This window comes from Micropterus dolomieu, linkage group LG01 (genome assembly GCF_021292245.1).
Source record: "Micropterus dolomieu isolate WLL.071019.BEF.003 ecotype Adirondacks linkage group LG01, ASM2129224v1, whole genome shotgun sequence".
NCBI lineage: Eukaryota > Metazoa > Chordata > Actinopteri > Centrarchiformes > Centrarchidae > Micropterus > Micropterus dolomieu.
Genome location: NC_060150.1, coordinates 40,238,072 through 40,256,341, shown reverse-complemented (window position 1 = coordinate 40,256,341; position 18,270 = coordinate 40,238,072). Strand labels below are relative to the sequence as shown.

The following is an 18,270-nucleotide window of genomic DNA, read 5'->3' as shown; positions in this document are numbered from 1 at the left end:
CTTCTTGCCTGGCATATAATGTAAAACTGAGGAGGAAGTGGCAGCAAGTGGAGGAGCTTTTCTCACAAACATGAAAGTGTAATTCGTGTTCAGAGGCCGAGCTGACTTCTCACTTTGGTGTGGCACTCTGTTTGACCTTGAACTGTCAAATAAATTTCAATAATTTTAATTTGAAAATGTTTTTACAGCTAAGTTAATGTGAGTTGTTGTCATTGTGTCATTTTTGTGCATAAAAGATATAAAACTATGAGCTATATCAACTCTAATCTCCCCCATATTCTGTTATCTCATATTATCCTTGCCAAAGTTCTTTAACATATTTTCTAATGAGAATGTTTGTTAGAAACATCTAGACTGCCGTCTTTGTGCACCATTATTCTAAAAAGAATAATTTTGTATTTTTAGTTAATGCAGGTCTGATCATTTTGTCTCCTTAATACTTTTTTATGGAATTTCTTAAGAATGTAATTTACTGGTTATCTGAAAAGATAAGTTAATTAAATGTCCAGCATGTAGGCAAGACTGCATGCACCGAACTAGCAATTAGGTGTACTTCAATGTATGCAACAGTAGATGGCAGTATAGAGTTAGAAAAGAAGTTTCATATGCTCCACTTTTTTTTTGAAAAGACCATGAAATCTTGTGCTACATTGAAATGCTGGAGCCACTTCTCTTTGAGTATGGAAGTAAGGGAAGGTTGTGTGGAAGTGGTTAAACACATTTGACTCTGTGTGAGCCAAATCAGAACATCAGAGATTATGTTGCACTGTGTCCTTATGTCACTGAAGACAAAAGGAGACCACTATCTATTTTGTTAAGGAGGTTCCTAAGAAAAAAGAAGGAAACTTTTTTCCTCATGTCTCTCTAGCTGTAATTAAATTAGACTAACAGGCAGCGCATGGTTGGTCACCTAATCAGATGCCGCATAACGTGACCCCTCTGTGCTGCCCCGCACAAGTTCCCTGTGCAACATCAGTCAGACACAGATGCCAAGATGTTTCCCCTTTACCTTCAATCGCGGTGAGTCACTTTTCATTTCAGACAGGGGACAGACATCACTAGGTGATGGTTTGCAAGTCATGGATTAGCACTGAATTTTTGTGAGAGTCACATATATTGGTGGTGTCATTTAGACCATGGGGCTTACTTTTCACCATTTACATGTATTTAGCTCTTGTGGGCGAACCATAATTAGTGGATCTTGATGTCATATCTGCAGCTGATCTACAAAATACTTTTAGCAAACAGAAGCATTTTGGAAATTGCAAGAGCAGATGTATGCATTAGAGCACAAAAACAGAATAAACAAAAGCATACAATAGAACATTATGGACTTGTACAAACAAGCAGTTGACAGATGCATGTTAAGTAAACTGCTGTAGTGTAACATTTAGGCTACTTAAAATTGTGTTTACTCAGTTTTTACAGAGTTGACATATTACTGTAAATGGTGAACCTCGGGAAAACTTTTTCTGACTTTAAAAGGACACATTTGTGTATGTGTCTGCATGTGTGTATGTGTGGACAGTTAATTTTTGTCCTGGTGTCAGTCATGTAGGGTTAATGTGGTTAAACTTGACAAATACTTTAGACTGGCTGAACTTTACCCTGATAAGATGTATTGCTGCATTGGTAGGACAGTGTCAATTGAGGGCACAACAATTCGTCTTCCCCCTGGTACTGATATCTAGAAGCCTGCAAAACAAAACAAATGTACAGGTTGGATTACCCTTTCAACCTCCTGTAAATATTGAGAAGGAAAGTATAGGCTAGAGAGGTGTAAATGTAGAAATATGTAATAAGTTGTAATTGTGTAATAAGTTTTATTAAATTAATCATTAAATTGATCAGTCATAATCAATTAGTAGCAGGGTGACTGTCAAAGTTATGACCACTATCAATATTTGACTCTTTGGTGGATGGGAAATATATTCAGTGTAATCTGCCTGGTTTCCAAACTATCATTTATTCTCTAAACAAAAGATTCTGCTATTAAACCCAGTCCGCAGTACCCCCGCACAATAGAACTGCTCCGCGGTCAGTTTTGGTTGTCTGTATCAATACAAACACTGAAGAAAAAGAAGAAGAACTGATCTGGGGTCAGGTATCTCGATAATCCCGCGTCCCGACAAACCAATCAGCTGACAGCCGCATGACAGGCAGGCCTCGCGCTTGCGCAGTAGCACACTTTTGGTATCAGGAGTATGGCAGCGTCCTGAGCCCTGTTGGGGGGAATAAAGCCGTAACTGAGCACCTTCAGCATCATAGTGGGAAAACTGAGACGCACCGGACGCACCGGACGCACTCAGAGGAGGGTGGGGGGCCGAGGGACGGCTACGAATAACACCCGTTAGCGATTTTACAGGTAAACGCCCCTGCTACCAGCTGCCACTGTCTTCAAGCTATCTTCTACATGTTTGCTTGATTGATCCTCGCTGCAAGTTAGCCGCTAGCTTGTGGCTAACCCAACATTAGCCTGCCACAGCCCCCTTTTTTCTGCATTTGGCAAACAAACGCTAATAACAAAATGTCTCTGGGATATTTGCTATTCTAGTTAGGTGAAGCAGTAGTGTCGACATCTCCACAAACGGAGCTGTCGTGCTTGTTTTTAGCCAGACAGTTGATCGTGTAGGCCCGCTGCAGAAGAAGTATGGCTAGCCGCTTGAGAGCCAGGTAATGCTGCTTGTCATGGATTTACTTGACAGATCGGGAGCCAGCGCACATCCTTCAAATGGACTTAAGACTCGCCGTTAGCCAATTTAAAGCATTTTGTCTGTCTTCTGTCTTGTCACGTGTGAAAAAATCTGAAACAAGTGGTTCATGCAATCCTTACAGAACCACATAAGATGAAGTAGAGTAGGTTTCTGACCTTAAAGTTTCCTATCTTGGTAGAGAGATTGCTTCATTTTATTGGCAAATAGATGGAGGACATTACAACATGTCTTCAGTGCAGAAAAATCAGCAGCAAGAAAGACGAAAACCACTTTGCAGAAACCAGCAAGACATTCATGTTATGATATGATATGTTGTTTTTGAATATGTCAAGACTATTAAATATTTAATCAGATTAACTGGTGAATCTGAAGATCTAGATGTTGTTTTGGTGGGCAGTGCGCTGCTTTGGCTCATCTTTTACTTTCATTGTACTGTCAGTTCAGGTAACTTTGTATGGTTAGGTCCATATAATGATGTAATGGGTGTGATGGTTTGACCTTTGTACTCACCCTGATGCTGGAGCAGTTTTCCTATTCTAAAACGTTTTTCCTGTGAGCTGTGAGAAACAGGGTAGAAAACAAACAGCAAAAGAGCTGTTTGCACAGTCTGAAGTGTTAATTATTATGACACAGTAACCTGTAGCTGTAGCAAGCACCAGTAGATACTATGGGATTGTACAGACTTTCATAGAGATCCACATAATGGCAACAGTTATGTTAGCAATGATCAGAAGCTGTTAAAGTTTCTGAAAGTTGTAAGACCTGTCTGGAACAAGGTATCATGCTGTGTGCTTTGCTTTGAGCGTTGTCTTCCTATTAACTTTTATCGTCTTTCTCTTTTTTTTGCTGAACTCTATGAATAATTTGCTATTGATCTGCATACAGATTGGAAGAGCTGGGAGGGGTAATCACATGACCCAATCCTGGAGTCTGCCTTGGTCTTTTTTTGTGTTTGTTTTGTATACACTCATCACAGTAATATAATACAAACGTCTCTGCCCTCTGCAGCAGCGAAGAGCACGTTGTGCACTGCTTGCTGCTAACGTCTCCTATTGTGCCTTCCATCAGCCCCCCGCTTTGGATTACATTCATTATGCAGCTCCATGAATGCGTGTTTGAAAAAAAAAAAATGTTGATGCAAAACTTGGATCTCTACTGTTCCTTGCACCTTTGTTTCTCCAACACAGGCATCAATTATTGAGATGCGAAAACGGGCTAATTTGTAACGGTCCTCATCCGGTGTGGTGGCACCTGAGAGTAGCTTGTATTTGCATCCTGCCCTCTTTGAACACCAGACACTTGTCCCCTTGGTGAATGGTAGATTCCGTCATTTGTGGCTATTTTGCTGCTCCCTGCTTCAGTTGCACACGGAGAGGAAGGAAAACCAGAGTCAGATTTTTCCAGGATCCTGGCAAAGTGCTGACACATGTTCCCCTTGTCACACTGCAGGCTGCCAGCAAATAACTGCACTAAGGAGAGGCAGTTATTCCCTGAATTTGCTCTGTACTGGTCTGTTGACTAGTTTATCTTTGATGGCTTCATCTTTAATTTGTTAGAAACAGTCTGTCACAAAGTATTACTCTTAACCATCCTGCTGATGCTTTATATTTTGTTCTATTTGGAAAAGGAAACACTTTGAATATAAGGGACAAGAACATGGATCCCAGTTAATTTAATGTCCAGATTTGATAGTGTCTAGCTGTCATAAATTTAAACTACAGTGCTTTTTCACACAAATTAGACACTGAGCCAAAACACAAAGCCTAACCCCTGTTTATCTAAATAGATAAATAGGCCACACTGGCCTTGCCCCAGACTTTATTGACACATGCTCAGGCTGGAATGAAAGACCTTTACTTTCTCTTTGTTTTGCTGAGCAGGTTGTATCCCGGAGGTTCCTCAGGTATGCCTATTTGCAAAGTGAGCCTGTGAAAATACACACATAAAAGAGAGGGTGAGGATATCAAAGTCATGTGCTACCAGCTGCAGTGATGCTGTGGCTCATAAGAGAGGTAATGACGGTGTAGAATCAGTCGGTCCTGGAGTGACGGACTACGCTCTGTTGTTGGATAATCACAGTTTACACATATTAGTTCTGTAGCTGAGGGAGCGTCCTGTGGGAGTCTTTCCCTTCGAGCTGCAAAATGTTGAATACCTGTGTGAAGCGTGTGTGGCAGTATATCGGAATGTGTGTTACATAAACTAGATGGCGTGATTACTTGTAAAAGTGCAGCTTGTTTGGTGTATTCTTGACACAAACTGAGACATGGAGAGCAGTTAGTTTTCATCATTCCCTTAAGCCATGTGACTAAAAATATTATTTATATTTTCCCTCAAGTAATGCTCAAATGAAGAACTGTTTTTTGTGTTGGAAATGTGAAAGTGCTTAATTTTTGATTGTAGTCATAATAACTTGTCTCCTGTTTTTCAGGTCCTTTGAAAAGATGAATGTCCTCAAAGACAACAAAGACCTGGCCTGTTTCTACACCACCAAACACTCCTGGAGGGGAAAGTAAGACCCACAACTTGGTTTTTAACCTGATTTTAACCCCACCATAGGATTTCATGGGCTGGTTGCATTGTATATTCCACATGTTGTTTTTATTGGTTTACAAGGCAAAATTAACCCAAGTCTTAAGCAAGATGGCATCCATGTACTTACATACATACAAAAACTTGAAAAGCTTCTTTTTCCAAGTGCACATATATAATTCTTTGTCCTTCTTCTTTATCTTAATATTTTCATAAAAGGTACATTTGGTTTCAGCCTACTTTTTACAGGAGTGGTAGTAGATGGATTAAGCTGTGTTACATCTTGAGTAGGCATAAGGCAGCCACAGCACAATCACAGTACAGGAAAGTACAGTACACTGATATTATAATACCGCAGCTGTTTGTCATGTAATACACCCAATGTAAGATGTTTAACAGCATTTCTAACATACTGTTTTCCTAAATTGGCCATTTATCTGAATTTATTAGAACAGGAAAGAAATGTCTGCACTCATGTGGGTGCAGTGTGTGTTTGGTGAAGCTATTAACATGTTGACCTTATTTTAACACGATTTTATGTTTTTTTGACATAAAAAAAGATGTGAATTTTTACACTACATTACAGGAGAATGAGACCAACATACTATAACTGTATGTCTAAATGAATGTCTGAATTCATTGCATGGGATATCTGTTTGTTTTCATTTTATTAAGTTACACATTAGAGCCAGTGTTGGCCTAAAAGTAGATGGGATGTTATAGCTACTTGGTGGCCCTCAAAGCTAAAGGATGGAGTTCCTGTGTGAGCAGTGAGCCAGTGGGATCACATTACCAGTACCTGCTTTCACAAATGTCTTTGTCCCATTAACCCCTGCTATTGACTTGGGTAACTTAAGCAGGGCTGCAGAGCATTAGCCATCATCAGAGCTTCATCCTGCCAATGCTTCCTGAAGTGTCTGTCAAAGACAAGTGTTGATGTATGTGTGATGGACAGTGGAGACCATTTCCCTATGGGTCGACACATGTCAGCTGACCTGGGTCCGTGACCCTCCTCCTGGCCTGGATTGAACGTGCCCCGCACACTGCCCGGCTTTGGTGAACAGGCATCTCTAGCAAGGATGGAAACTTCATTTATCTTAACCTATTATTTATATTAGGATATTAACATTTGAAGGTCATTTAACTGACTCTCTGAATGGAGAGACAGAAAGATGAGAGATCACAGGATATTAGTAGGCAACTGTGAGAGAGCGAGTGAACAGAGAGAAATAAAAATGAAAGTTCTTTTTGGTGCTTGTGTAATGTCATTTTGTTTTGTTTTATCAGTGGTATTTCAGCAAATGGTGGAAACCAGAGATTCATTTTTCACAGCGGTCTCGTATGAGTCAATGGGTCAAGTGAAAATCAGTAGAACCTCGTCGTCTGGCCGTCTGCTGCATGAAAAGGGCACACAGAGCTTTAAAATGCCAACAGAAAGCGAAAGAGAAGGTGTTATGTCAGGATATCCTCTTTCATCTTGCTTCACACCAACATCAGAAACAGTGGTCTGCTTTTGCCTACTGTGGATTGTAAAATTTAGTCTCAAATAAAAACATTACATTCAAACTGTAACTTTATGCCAGTAGCAAACCAGGAAAAGATAACTGCTTGCAAAACTTTGCTAAATGTACCAGGTTATGCCTATTGGTTTAATTAGCCTTGGATAGAGGAAAGTGTTCAGGTAACTACAGGATCAGCTAAGACTTCAACAGTTACTGTGCCAAGGATGAGAGGAGCACAGCTCTTCACTGTGAATACAGAACAGGTTCCCAAGAGTAAACTTTAATTAGACTCATCTATGATTAGCATGCCCCTGTGGCCATATATAAAAGTACTTGTCATGTTAATTGTGAGTGTGTTAGACGGTATTCATCATCACTTGATGCACCAACTTCTCCAAGAACTGTACTCCATGTAAATGACTAATAATTCTTTCAAGTGCAGATATAAAAAGGTCCAGGTCTACTTGAATTAAAATGCATGTAGAAAAATCAGGTGTTAGCTCCTAGTTGTGAGTTTTGACACAAATTTTCATTGCACATGTTTTTGTCAAATTTTTAGTAAGTGTAGTGTATATGGCAGCAGGTTGGTCAGGAGACTGTCGAATCATATATCGGTCATCTGTTCTGCAGGGAGTTGAAGGGAAATTTTAAAAAGCAATGCTGATGTGTTGCTTTATAGTTTCCACTGTTTTTGTCTGGGTTCTTTTTTACATGTCTAAAACAAGTGTTTCAGAATGTATGGTGACATAATCAAATTTGTGAAAATCACTGGATGTCCGAGAGACTGAGTTACTCTCTGATCTATCTCACTTTTCCTACAACAGTTAAAGTTGCCTTAGTGTTGCAACAGCATTTGTCCGTTGCTCTGTGCTCATGATCATGTTTAATTCAAGTCTTGTGACACTAGCTTGTAGAGCATATTAGATTTGCCTGTGTGTGTGTGTCGTCCTAATGATGGGCATTTGCATGATTTTTGACTCAAGTGGAGTCTCTCAGAGTTTTGTGTGTCAATTAAGGGATTTGCCGTTCAAACACAGCACTTCTCTACAATTTCACAATCTCCTTTTGAATCTTTTTTGAATCTGTTCATACTTCCCTATATTGTTCTTGAACAATAAACAAGCCTAGCTGCTACAGGTTCTTAAGCTATATTTTTTCCCCAGCCTTTTACGTACCAGGACATACAATGTGCTGTAACTACCTTTTGTAACTTGTGATAATTATGAAGGTTTTCAGTTGTTCCCGTCATTGCACACTGGGTCTGATGCTCACATTCAGCCCACCTTTCACCACTCTTTACATCTCTAAAATCTAGTGTTTATAGCTTCTTGTATGGGAGATTATGTAGCGTTGTCCTAGCTTTGTATGTAGTTGAACAAAACACAGTGTTTCTTGTGAGAAATATTGTTTAGAGAGAAGAGGCGGCAGTTAAGAGGGATTAGTCAGACACAGGAAATTGCTTAATGTGATACATGATGAAACTGTGGAAGTGGAAGGAAAAGCTCCAAGAATGTACAGTAGGACTGAATGAAAAGTATCCTGTTACTTATTGCAAACTATATGTGTCGTGTAAACTATTTGGAAAGTTTATAGTGTGCTTGTTTCCTTTTATGACACAGTTAAAGGACCACATCACTGTTTTGGACCATTTAGTACAATTCACATATTTATCACATTACGGGTGACCATCTTTCTTTCATACTATTGTGGCCTACCTAACACAAGGTAGTTTCAAGTCTCTGCTTAGTTAATTTTCATATCTTTTGTATGAATGAAAATCTCAACCACAGCAGCATAATTTGCCAGCAGTACTAGCAATTATATGTGATTTGTGGTAGATGGGTCAAAACAGGCAAAACCATTGATGAGGTTATTCAGATTCCTTGGTCTCTAGATATTATAATAAATCTGTACTCATTTACTGCAGACATCAGACAAAGCTCCAGCTCCTCTTATGTACTTATCACAGCATTACTTTGTTATGGACTTGGCGAGAGAGGCACTTCTATATATATACTGTAATTGGCTCGCTTCAGTCAGAAAATCAGCTGGGGTTTTTTTTGCCAGATAAGCAGTTGACGATGGATGAATGGATGGATTGCTGGTTATCTTTCAAAGGAATGTCCTCCAGGGTCATCTTTATGCTGCATGCTTTCATTATGTTCAAAGACGAACTCCTGCTAACCGCTTAAAATAAATTGATATTGTGACTTCGTATACACGACAAACTTGTTGACAAACAGATCACAACTATGTCAGATTTCGCCAAAATCTTATAATGTCTGTCTTTGTTATCCAGCTTGTTGTGTGGTCACGAAGGAAGACCCATGGAGCAAAAATGTGATTCATTGTTAGCCTTACAAACACGCACTAGCCAGAGAGGGTTGGATATTGCCTGTGTACAAAGACAGAATTAAGAAAAAAAACATCAGCCAACAGAGAATGAATAATTAACTAAGTTTGTGCTGACACCCTGTTAAGCCAGCCACTTAGCACCAAGGTCAAGCTCGTGTGGCGAGACGGCACACTGAGTAAGGACAGAGACATGGTCTGACGGAGATGATGGACGCAGAGAAAGGAAACCTCAGTGTGAGTGGACATTGTTAGAACGGAATGAATACATTTGTGCAGGCTTACTGATGGGGAAGGTACACAAAAAGGACATGGTGTATAACTGTGGAGAAGGAAGGAGACTGGCTGTGAGATGAGCCTGGACCTCATACTCCACTTTGGCCTTGCCTCAGGCCATTGCCTGTCCTGTCTGTCTGTGTTAGGCTCCTTACACAAATGCATTATGCGGAAGTAACGTCTCAGTTTGACTTCCTTTTACTCTTCTTTTTGATAGGACTAGCTGGTAACATCACTAGAACTCTGAATGCTATCCAGGCCTAATGAGGATATGCAAGAAAAGAGGAGCCAAGTCAGCATTGTTACTGTCCAATCAAATAGTGCCATGGAGACGAACATATATGTATACCAGATACAGATAAATCCTTACATTTAGCACTTCAACACACTCCATGCTTAAACCTAGACTCTCCCCCAATCTAAAAAACTCACCAAACCTTTTTTTTGTACATAACAAAAACCCTCAAATGACCTGTTTTCAAATCAAACACCAGGCAGAGTTTTGAATTGGGCAGAAATGGCAACTGAAACTGTGGGCAAACCACACCGCGATCAAGCACGTACACAGAATATGCCCGCCTGCTCATGCACATGCACATTCACTCAGAGTAACATGCAGAAAGACAGAAGAAATAGAATTTCACACTTCCTTCCTACTATGTGACAAAACCCACTCTCATAACGGTTCCAATGAATAAATGTTAGCTGCTTCAGTGTCAAAGAGTGACTCATTACAGAACTGGTACCATGTAAAAAATTTGTGACCTTAAATGTAAAATTCACTGAGACACCTAATGTGGTCAATGTAAAGAAAGAATAGCAAATTTCTGTGGCTGGGTCTAATAGGTAAATAATCAGAAACCATAGCCGCATTGTTTCAGTCTGGTATAACATGTCTTTACTGAATGGTGATGGTGAGAATTAAGGCAAAATGTTAATCACCTTCAGTACAGCTAACTGTCCTGCTGTTGCAGCTTTGAAAGTGGTAATTTATTATCTTTCTTTGATCATCTTTTAACCCTGTTTGTGCCTTATCTCAACCATAGTCTCATACAAATTTCTGGAAACTGACATTATAAACCTGTATGTGGATGATATCATCATTTAACTGAGCCCTAGACATATTTAGCGCATTGGAAAGCTTGTGGCCACCTGTTCAGGGTTATCAGGGCTAACTTGATGTGTTAGCTTTGCTTCAGCTAAATCCCACATGTATGAAAGACCGCCACACATTCAGCCTCTTTCCAGCATTCACTGGTAATGTTATCTGGCTGCCCGTGCTGTTGGTTTCCATGTGCGCTCTGTGATGGGAAGGCTGTGTTTCTGACTCATCCCATCTCTGTGTTCCAGGTACAAGCGAGTCTTCTCAGTGGGGACGCATGGCATTACCACGTACAATCCTACCACGCTAGAAGTAACAAATCAGGTCAGTATGTGTGTATGCAGGCTGTCGTAGAGGAAGTGTCATTCAGGAAGGTCTTCTCTGCTGTAGCTATCAGTGCCTCGCAGTTGCCTGTGGAATTTGCTGTTCTTGGATACATGTGACTATCGCACATCCATTTAAAGTACACTGCTCTTATGCCAAAAGCAGTATTTTTTACTTCTTGTGCTGAGTCGACTAATATGCTAAGCTTTTAGCTCTGCAGTGAACACGCAACAGCTTGTCTTTACACTGATTAGAATATGAGACATTTTGTAATCACTAGGTAGGATTTATTTTGTCACAATACAACAGGTTATAGAGTGAAATTGAGCTTGTAACTCACTTCTGCTACGTAGCAGACAATTTACATTAATACTGAAGCAATTATAAAAATGTTAGACAGAAATAAACTATAGTCAATGGAGCAGTGCTGAGGATGATGAGGCTGCTCTGCAGTCTGGTGGTGTGGCAGCAGAAATACCCAATCGACATGAAACCTCACTCATTAACCAACGCATGAAATAGAATCGTGGTTGTTTTTAAAGGAATAATTGCATTAAGCAGTGTAAAAATAACATTAGTACTTTACCTAAAGTCCCCCTGTTTAGCATTCATAAGCAGTACTATAACATTTAATAAATGGTTTATTACACACTAAAATGTAGTTGTACGCAGCTATAAGGGCATTGAAGTGTTTATTAATGTACAGGATTTGTCTGTAATTATAGCACTTTCTTAAAAAGAATTTATCACAACTGTATTGGCCATTCTTTATCTGTTCATATACATATGGGTACCTGTTGGAGGAGTTACAGTTGTTAATAAATACATAAACAAACATTTAATCTACTTACAGTACTAACCCTTTATTAATTGTTTAGATACTGTTTATAAATTCTAAGCAGGGAGACTTAAAGTAACATGTTTCAACATATGTTTTCATGTTTGAATTGTTTGTGTGTGGCTATAACAATGTGTTTATCTCTTTGTTGTTGCTGTCTGTGGTACCAGTGGCCTTATGGAGACATCTGTGGCATCGGTCCAGTAGGAAAAGGTCAAGGAACAGAGTTCAACCTCACATTCCGCAAAGGGAGCGGCAAGAAGTCTGAAACGCTCAAGTTCTCAACAGAGCACCGGACGGAACTGCTCACAGAAGCTCTGGTGAGGACCAATACTCACAGCTGCATATCTTCACAATGACTAATCAGACCTCATAAATATATTCATTAAAATGGTCTCCTTAGTGGTGTTTAATGTGGGTTTTCCATGCTTTCGAGATGTCTCCTAGCTGGACATTTAGCTGTGTTGACAAAATCTAAATTGCAGCAAAGTCACGTAATGTACGGTGCATTGTTTGGGAATGCAGTGTTTGCAAATCACAGGCCCTTTGACTCACTGTACTATAGGTGTTTATCAGATATGTGAATCAGTTTATTGCTGTAAAGACAAAAAAGTCATTGTGCTGAGGTGTTTTGAAAACAGCATTGAGGATGGGATTTCTCCCAGAGCTAATTAAATGTTTGTAATTTTGCAATGATGACAACACTTCATAAGTGTTACACAAGGATGCTTCAACAGCTAGCTTTCTAAGTTGGCACTAAAATGTAATACATTTTTGTTTTTTTCTTATTCACAGAGATTCAGAACAGAGTTTTCAGAAGGAAAAATAACTGGCAGGGTAAGTACTGAGATCTATAAAGAAAAAATGTTAATTTGAGTATGTGTTTGCCAGTGTGGTGACCCCAAAATGAATATCTTCCCACACGTGTGTTGAACAGCGTTACAACTGCTACAAGCACCACTGGAGCGACACACGCAAGCCTGTGAGTTTAGAAGTGACACCAGGCGGCATCGACCAGATCGACCCGCACACCAACCGGGTGGTGTGCTCCTACGACTACCGTAATGTCGAGGGCTTCGTCGAAGTCTCTGATTACCAGGGAGGATTCTGCATCCTTTATGGGGGCTTCAGCAGGCTGGTATGCAATCAGAGTTTCTGTGTGTGTGTGTCTGTCTGTCTGTCTGTCTGTCTTAAGAGAAGCAAAATTAAAATTTCCTTTCCCTCCCTTTGCCCATTGCCTCTTTCTCTCAGCATCTGTTTGCCTCAGAGCACCGGGATGACATCATCCGCTGCGCCATAGAGCATGCTGGGAACTTCATCGGTATCATGCTACGGCTGAGGAAGGATGCCCTGACTTTCGAGGATTTCGTGACGGACAGGTTGGGGAAGTACAGCTCGGACGAGAGCATCACTTCACTGGCCGAGTTTGTGGTGCAGAAGGTCACCTCTCGACACTCGGTTAGAACAATCTGCTTCTCCTTGTTCCTCTCAGTGCTGTTGAGTTTCTCAAAGTGAGGTCCAGGGACCTCCCCGTACTCCCTTAACAGATTTCAGCAGTATCAGCACATCTGTTGATCCTTAAAAAGCCCTTAGTATTGTGAAATGATCCACATTTAAGTATCAAATGTGTTAAATACTGTTATTAGAAAGTTTTGAGTTTTGTACCATTCACTGGCTTTTTTGCATTTATTATTTATTTTTTTAAGTACTATACATTTAATCATTTTTTTCATTGTTATGGCTTATCTTTGGTCTTTCTTTAGGAGCCTGTCAAGCGTATACTGGCCCTGACAGAGACCTGTCTTGTGGAGAGAGACCCAGCTTCATACAACATAGTCACCCTCAAACCCTTCGGAGAGGTGAGCACTCAGAAGCTGCAGTGACATCAAGTCATAAAACTTTTAGGCTGAAATGTTCACACTCAAAAAACATTTTGCTCTGTGTAGTTGCACTCCTGTGAAGATAAATGTTAATTGAACTGCCTGTTTTTGTTTCATTATGTATGAACTGCACTGGTGACACAGCTTGGATAACACTCTTGTCCTCATCTGCCTTCAGGTATTTGCACTCATCTGTGATGTAGACAACCCTCAGGTGTTTACAGTTGAATTCATCAGAGGTCAGATCAGGAAGTATTCCTCCACAGAAAGGTACACAGATTGAACGCATTCACCTTTCTTTCTTTATGTATGCAGTGATACTACAGGCCCTGTGCGTTTGTTGAATGTTTTGAAGTCTATCAGCTTTTTTTCTGTACTGTTGACCTTATTTGTCAGATGAGTAATTTCCTTGTGTGCGTGTCTGCTGCACAGCCTTAACTCTTTCCTGTTATTGTCTGCTCACAGTTGGTTCTCCATTACACAGATCATGCCTAATGCATTTAGCTGAGTCTGTTTCGTATATGCGTCTGTAGGGACTCCCTCTTAGCCAGCCTACTTGATGGAGTCCGTGCATCAGGCAACCGGGACGTGTGTGTCAAGATGGCCCCGACGCGGCGAGGGCAAAGATGGGGCCTACTGAGCATGCCCGTGGATGAGGAGGTGGAGAGTTTGCATCTCAAATTCCTGGCTGCACCTCCAAGTGAGTTTGTCGGTTGGTTCGCCACTTCGGTCCACAAAAAAATATTTCAACTATTAGATGGACTGACATTAAAATATAGACATCATTCATTGTACCCAGAGGATGAATCCTACTGATTTTAGTGATCCCTTATCTTTTTCGTCTAGCACCACTGTTAGGTCAAGATTTCAATTTGTCCAACACTACCAAATACTAATGCCATTCCTTTGTGTTTAGTTCTAAATAGCACATGGTTGCATGCTAAACTAAGCTGGTAAGCATAATACATGCTAAACATCAGCATGTTAGCGTTTACGTAAAAACTCTGCTGTGCCTAGCCTCAGTTTGTGCCTCTCATGTTTGTGCCCACGTACAGTGTGTAGCCTCTTAGTCTTACTTTGAGGTGGTATATTCTTTTGTTTAATTATCCCATCCCTCCGTCCTTTGCTTAGATGGAAACTTTGCAGATGCAGTGTTCAGATTCAACGCCAACATATCCTACAGTGGAGTGCTGCATGCAGTAACACAAGATGTGAGTGCGTTCAGTTCCTGTGTGATTTGTCTATCCTTGTGCCGGTGCAGGATACACACTCATTGCCCCGTCTTCGTCCCTCTCTCCGTTTCTTAACTGTTTTTCTTTTCAGGGTCTTTTCTCTGAGAACAAAGAGAAACTCATCAACAATGCCATCCTGGCTCTTTTATCCCAGGAGGTTGAGCTGCCGGCTCTCAATGCTGAGCTAGAGAGCCATTTTCAGGCCATTCGACGCTTGGTGGCCTCAAAGGCTGGCTTCCAGGCTTTCACACAGCTGCCTAAGTAAGAATACAGTTGCAGTTATCTCACTTTATCTTCCTGCTTTTATTTGTTTAAAGTTTTTTGTTGAGCTGCTTGTAACAGGCATGCTCTGTCATTCCAAGGTCTGGTCAAGGGTCTGGAGTCACAGATGCAACGTAAATATGAATCCATACATCTCAGTCTGCCCTTTTGCCTTTCTCTGTTTCTTTTCCTTCTTGTTCTTTTCCAGAGATTTACTTAGCTGTCTGTCGATCAGCCTTCTTCTCTTTTATCTTTGTTCCGCTTTCATCTCAGGTTTTAGACAGGCACTTCAGACGGGAGGTTATGTCCCTCATTCGAACTGTCTGCCTCAATTTGTCTCGACCTTCCACTCCCGTCATCTCATACTCTTATTTTTGTGCCTCCATCTCTCTTCCACTATCTGCTTTGCCCATTCTGTCCTTAACATTTCTGTATATCACAATATTTAAGAAAGAATGTAGTCTTTCCGGGTCACTGAGATGTATGAGAGGAACTTTATTTACTATTTATTATTTGTTCCTCTGAAGAGAATGAGCCATTATTGGTTTCCCTTACAGATTCATTGCTAGAGTAGCTTGGTGTTTTCCTCACACAACCACTAGACTCATATCACTATAAATACATAAATGGTTTCTTTTTACTTTAAGGAAATTCTCTTTTATATTGTTACACTTAGTAGTTCAGTGGAAGATGTGACACTTTTAAGAAACAAGCCACTTCTGAAGCAATGAATACTTTGTGTATCCAACCCCAGACCTCTAAATAATTCAGTATTTGTATGGTTTATATTTGTATTTCTGTTGTTTACATTACTCAAAGTTTTCAAGGCATGGTACTTTTAGTAGTGTTGGTAAATCTGTGAATGTATGTCTGTGTGTTCCAGGTTCAGGGAAAAGTTGGGAGTAAAGACGGTAAAAGCTTTAAAACGGAACAACAATGGCGTGACACATGCTGCTGTAGACATGCTCTGTGCCCTTATGTGTGTAAGTATCAAGTAAATATCTAGACATCAACCAAATGCATTATAAATTTCAACCATTTAACATATTTGTCTATTTTTCTGCATGTTTGGATTTTGGGCGAAATGCTCAGCTCCACTGACTGATATCTTGCTGTTTGGCTGACACCTTTTCTTTCTTGTCTCTTTCCAGCCGATGCACGATGACTATGATCTGAGGCAGGAGCAGCTGAACAAAGCCTCTCTACTGTCCTCCAAGAAGTTCCTGGAAAACCTCCTTGAAAAATTCATCACAAATGTGGTACATTTCATTTTATTGTCAGTAAGCTGGTAGCAGCCTGAGCTCAGGAGAATTTGGAAATTTAGAAGTTGTATTACAGAAGTTCTTTTATATAGTTTCTCATTTTTGATTTCTATCCAAAATCTTAGCTCTCAATGTCTTTTTTTTCCAGGACCATGGAACAGGAGCTTTGGTCATCAGCTCCTTGCTGGACTTCTTAACGTTTGCCCTCTGCGCCCCCTATAGTGAAACCACAGAGGGGCAGCAGTTTGACATGCTGCTTGAGATGGTTGCCTCTAATGGACGCACTTTGTTCAAACTCTTCCAGGTACTTGTGTGAATATCCTTTTGAAATGACTGGTAGAGATTCAGTAGATGCTTGTGAATGCTTGAATTATATTGTCCTTCTCTCTAGCATCCCTCTATGGCGATAGTAAAGGGAGCGGGCCTGGTGATGAAGGCCATTATCGAGGTAAACTTTTCTGTGGGTAATGTGGTATACAGTGTGAATAATGTCATGATGATTGAATCGTCTTTTGTGTTGTATGGTTTATGATGATAACCAACCTGTGTTTGTTTAAATTCAGGAGGGAGACAAGGAAATAGCCACTAAGATGCAGGAGCTGGCTCTGAGTGAAGGGGCTCTTCCAAGGCATCTGCACACTTCTTTGTTCACCATCAGCGCTGACCAGCGGATGCTTACCAACAGGTCCAACCTCAATAAATCCACACACTCGCACAATAATTTAGTCATTTAGATTCATTGGTTCCAGCTGTTTAGAGTGTGGACTCGTAGTGGTTCACCTAATAGGCGCTGGATCTATACCAGTATTAGTACTGCACCAAACTAATAACATATGAAGTGAATAAACTAATTTCCCTCCAAGGGGACGTATAAAGTAATTCTTTGTCATCCTCTTCTTTATCAGGCAGCTGAGTCGTCACCTTGTGGGCCTGTGGACGGCAGAGAACCCTATTGCGATGAACCTCCTGAAGAGGATACTGGTAAAGCTACAAATCAGCTCAGTTTAGACTATTAAACAAATATCTGATGCCTGTTCAATATTCATGGCAGAAGCTATTAGTATAATGGTGGTGATCAGACAAAGCACTCCAGGATGTAAGTCAATGCTTTTCTGTGGTACCCAGTTAATTATGTCTTTTGTGCTCTCAGCCAACAGGCCTCCTCGCTTACCTGGACAGTCCTGACCCAGTCCCGGAGAAAGATGTGGACAGAATGCACATCCGTGACAATTTGAAAATCGCCACGGTATTTGGATCAAACACATCACATCTGTACATTTTTGCAGCGTGAATGAAAAGCTAAAATTGGAAATACTTTATATCTGTAATTGTTGTTTTTATGTTTGTTTCCCACAGGACCAGCTTAATCGAAACAAGGTGCCTGAGTGGCAGCGGATGGCGGGCAAAGCAGCCAAAGAGGTGGAGAAGTTTGCCAAGGAGAAGGCGGATCTAGTGTTGATGCACTGGAGAGATAAAATGGGCATAGCCCAGAAGGAGGTGAGGATTTATTTTCTTTTACAAAGGGACTGATTTACCTGTTACCTATCAGACATGCTGCTGCTGCTGTCTTTGTCTGCTCAGATGTCTCTTAACTGTTGCTCCTGCTGCTGATGCTGATTATTACTGCAGAATTCAGAGGCAAACTCAGTAACCTTTAAGCTGCTGCTGTCACTTTGCTTGAAGAGAACACTGCCAGCTCTGAAGCTGCCTGACCTTGGGGAAACAGCACTTCAAGATGCATATTTGCTGTTCAAACTGCTTGTGCAAATTTTCATATACGTTAGGCAGACATTTCTTCTTAAGCTATGAAAAGGTTTTGCACGTAGTTGGCATAAAGCTTTTCAGACTGAACCTGGTCGTTCTTATAGAAAGTACGTGTTAGGAATTGTGTTGTTATTGTCATCTGAACTGTTTAATAAAACATTGGGCAACTACTGCCAGCTTGTTGATGATTCTACAAAACCTTTTCCGTTTCCTTTTCTACACTTTTGTTTC

The 18,270-nt window shown here is 40.6% G+C and overlaps 1 protein-coding gene across 6 annotated transcripts in view; it reads left to right on the top strand.

Moving 5' to 3' along the window:
- The first annotated feature begins 2,228 nt into the window (after positions 1–2,228).
- Positions 2,229–18,270, top strand: part of LOC123976356 (dnaJ homolog subfamily C member 13) — a 31,314-nt gene continuing 15,272 nt past the window's right edge. For 3 of the 6 annotated variants that reach the window (XM_046058672.1, XM_046058587.1, XM_046058501.1), the window contains exons 1-21: positions 2,229–2,365; positions 5,146–5,226; positions 10,727–10,802; positions 11,811–11,960; positions 12,436–12,477; positions 12,578–12,778; positions 12,892–13,098; positions 13,404–13,499; positions 13,699–13,790; positions 14,054–14,220; positions 14,652–14,731; positions 14,844–15,013; positions 15,115–15,147; positions 15,897–15,996; positions 16,165–16,272; positions 16,424–16,579; positions 16,667–16,723; positions 16,839–16,960; positions 17,181–17,256; positions 17,426–17,521; positions 17,632–17,772. In XM_046058672.1, coding sequence (XP_045914628.1) covers positions 5,159–5,226; positions 10,727–10,802; positions 11,811–11,960; positions 12,436–12,477; positions 12,578–12,778; positions 12,892–13,098; positions 13,404–13,499; positions 13,699–13,790; positions 14,054–14,220; positions 14,652–14,731; positions 14,844–15,013; positions 15,115–15,147; positions 15,897–15,996; positions 16,165–16,272; positions 16,424–16,579; positions 16,667–16,723; positions 16,839–16,960; positions 17,181–17,256; positions 17,426–17,521; positions 17,632–17,772 — 2,238 coding nt within the window. In that variant the 5' untranslated portion in view covers positions 2,229–2,365; positions 5,146–5,158. The remainder of the gene's footprint in view (positions 2,366–5,145; positions 5,227–10,726; positions 10,803–11,810; positions 11,961–12,435; positions 12,478–12,577; positions 12,779–12,891; positions 13,099–13,403; positions 13,500–13,698; positions 13,791–14,053; positions 14,221–14,651; positions 14,732–14,843; positions 15,014–15,114; positions 15,148–15,896; positions 15,997–16,164; positions 16,273–16,423; positions 16,580–16,666; positions 16,724–16,838; positions 16,961–17,180; positions 17,257–17,425; positions 17,522–17,631; positions 17,773–18,270) is intronic. The other 3 variants (XM_046058908.1, XM_046058833.1, XM_046058755.1) reach the window with 1 other exon arrangement.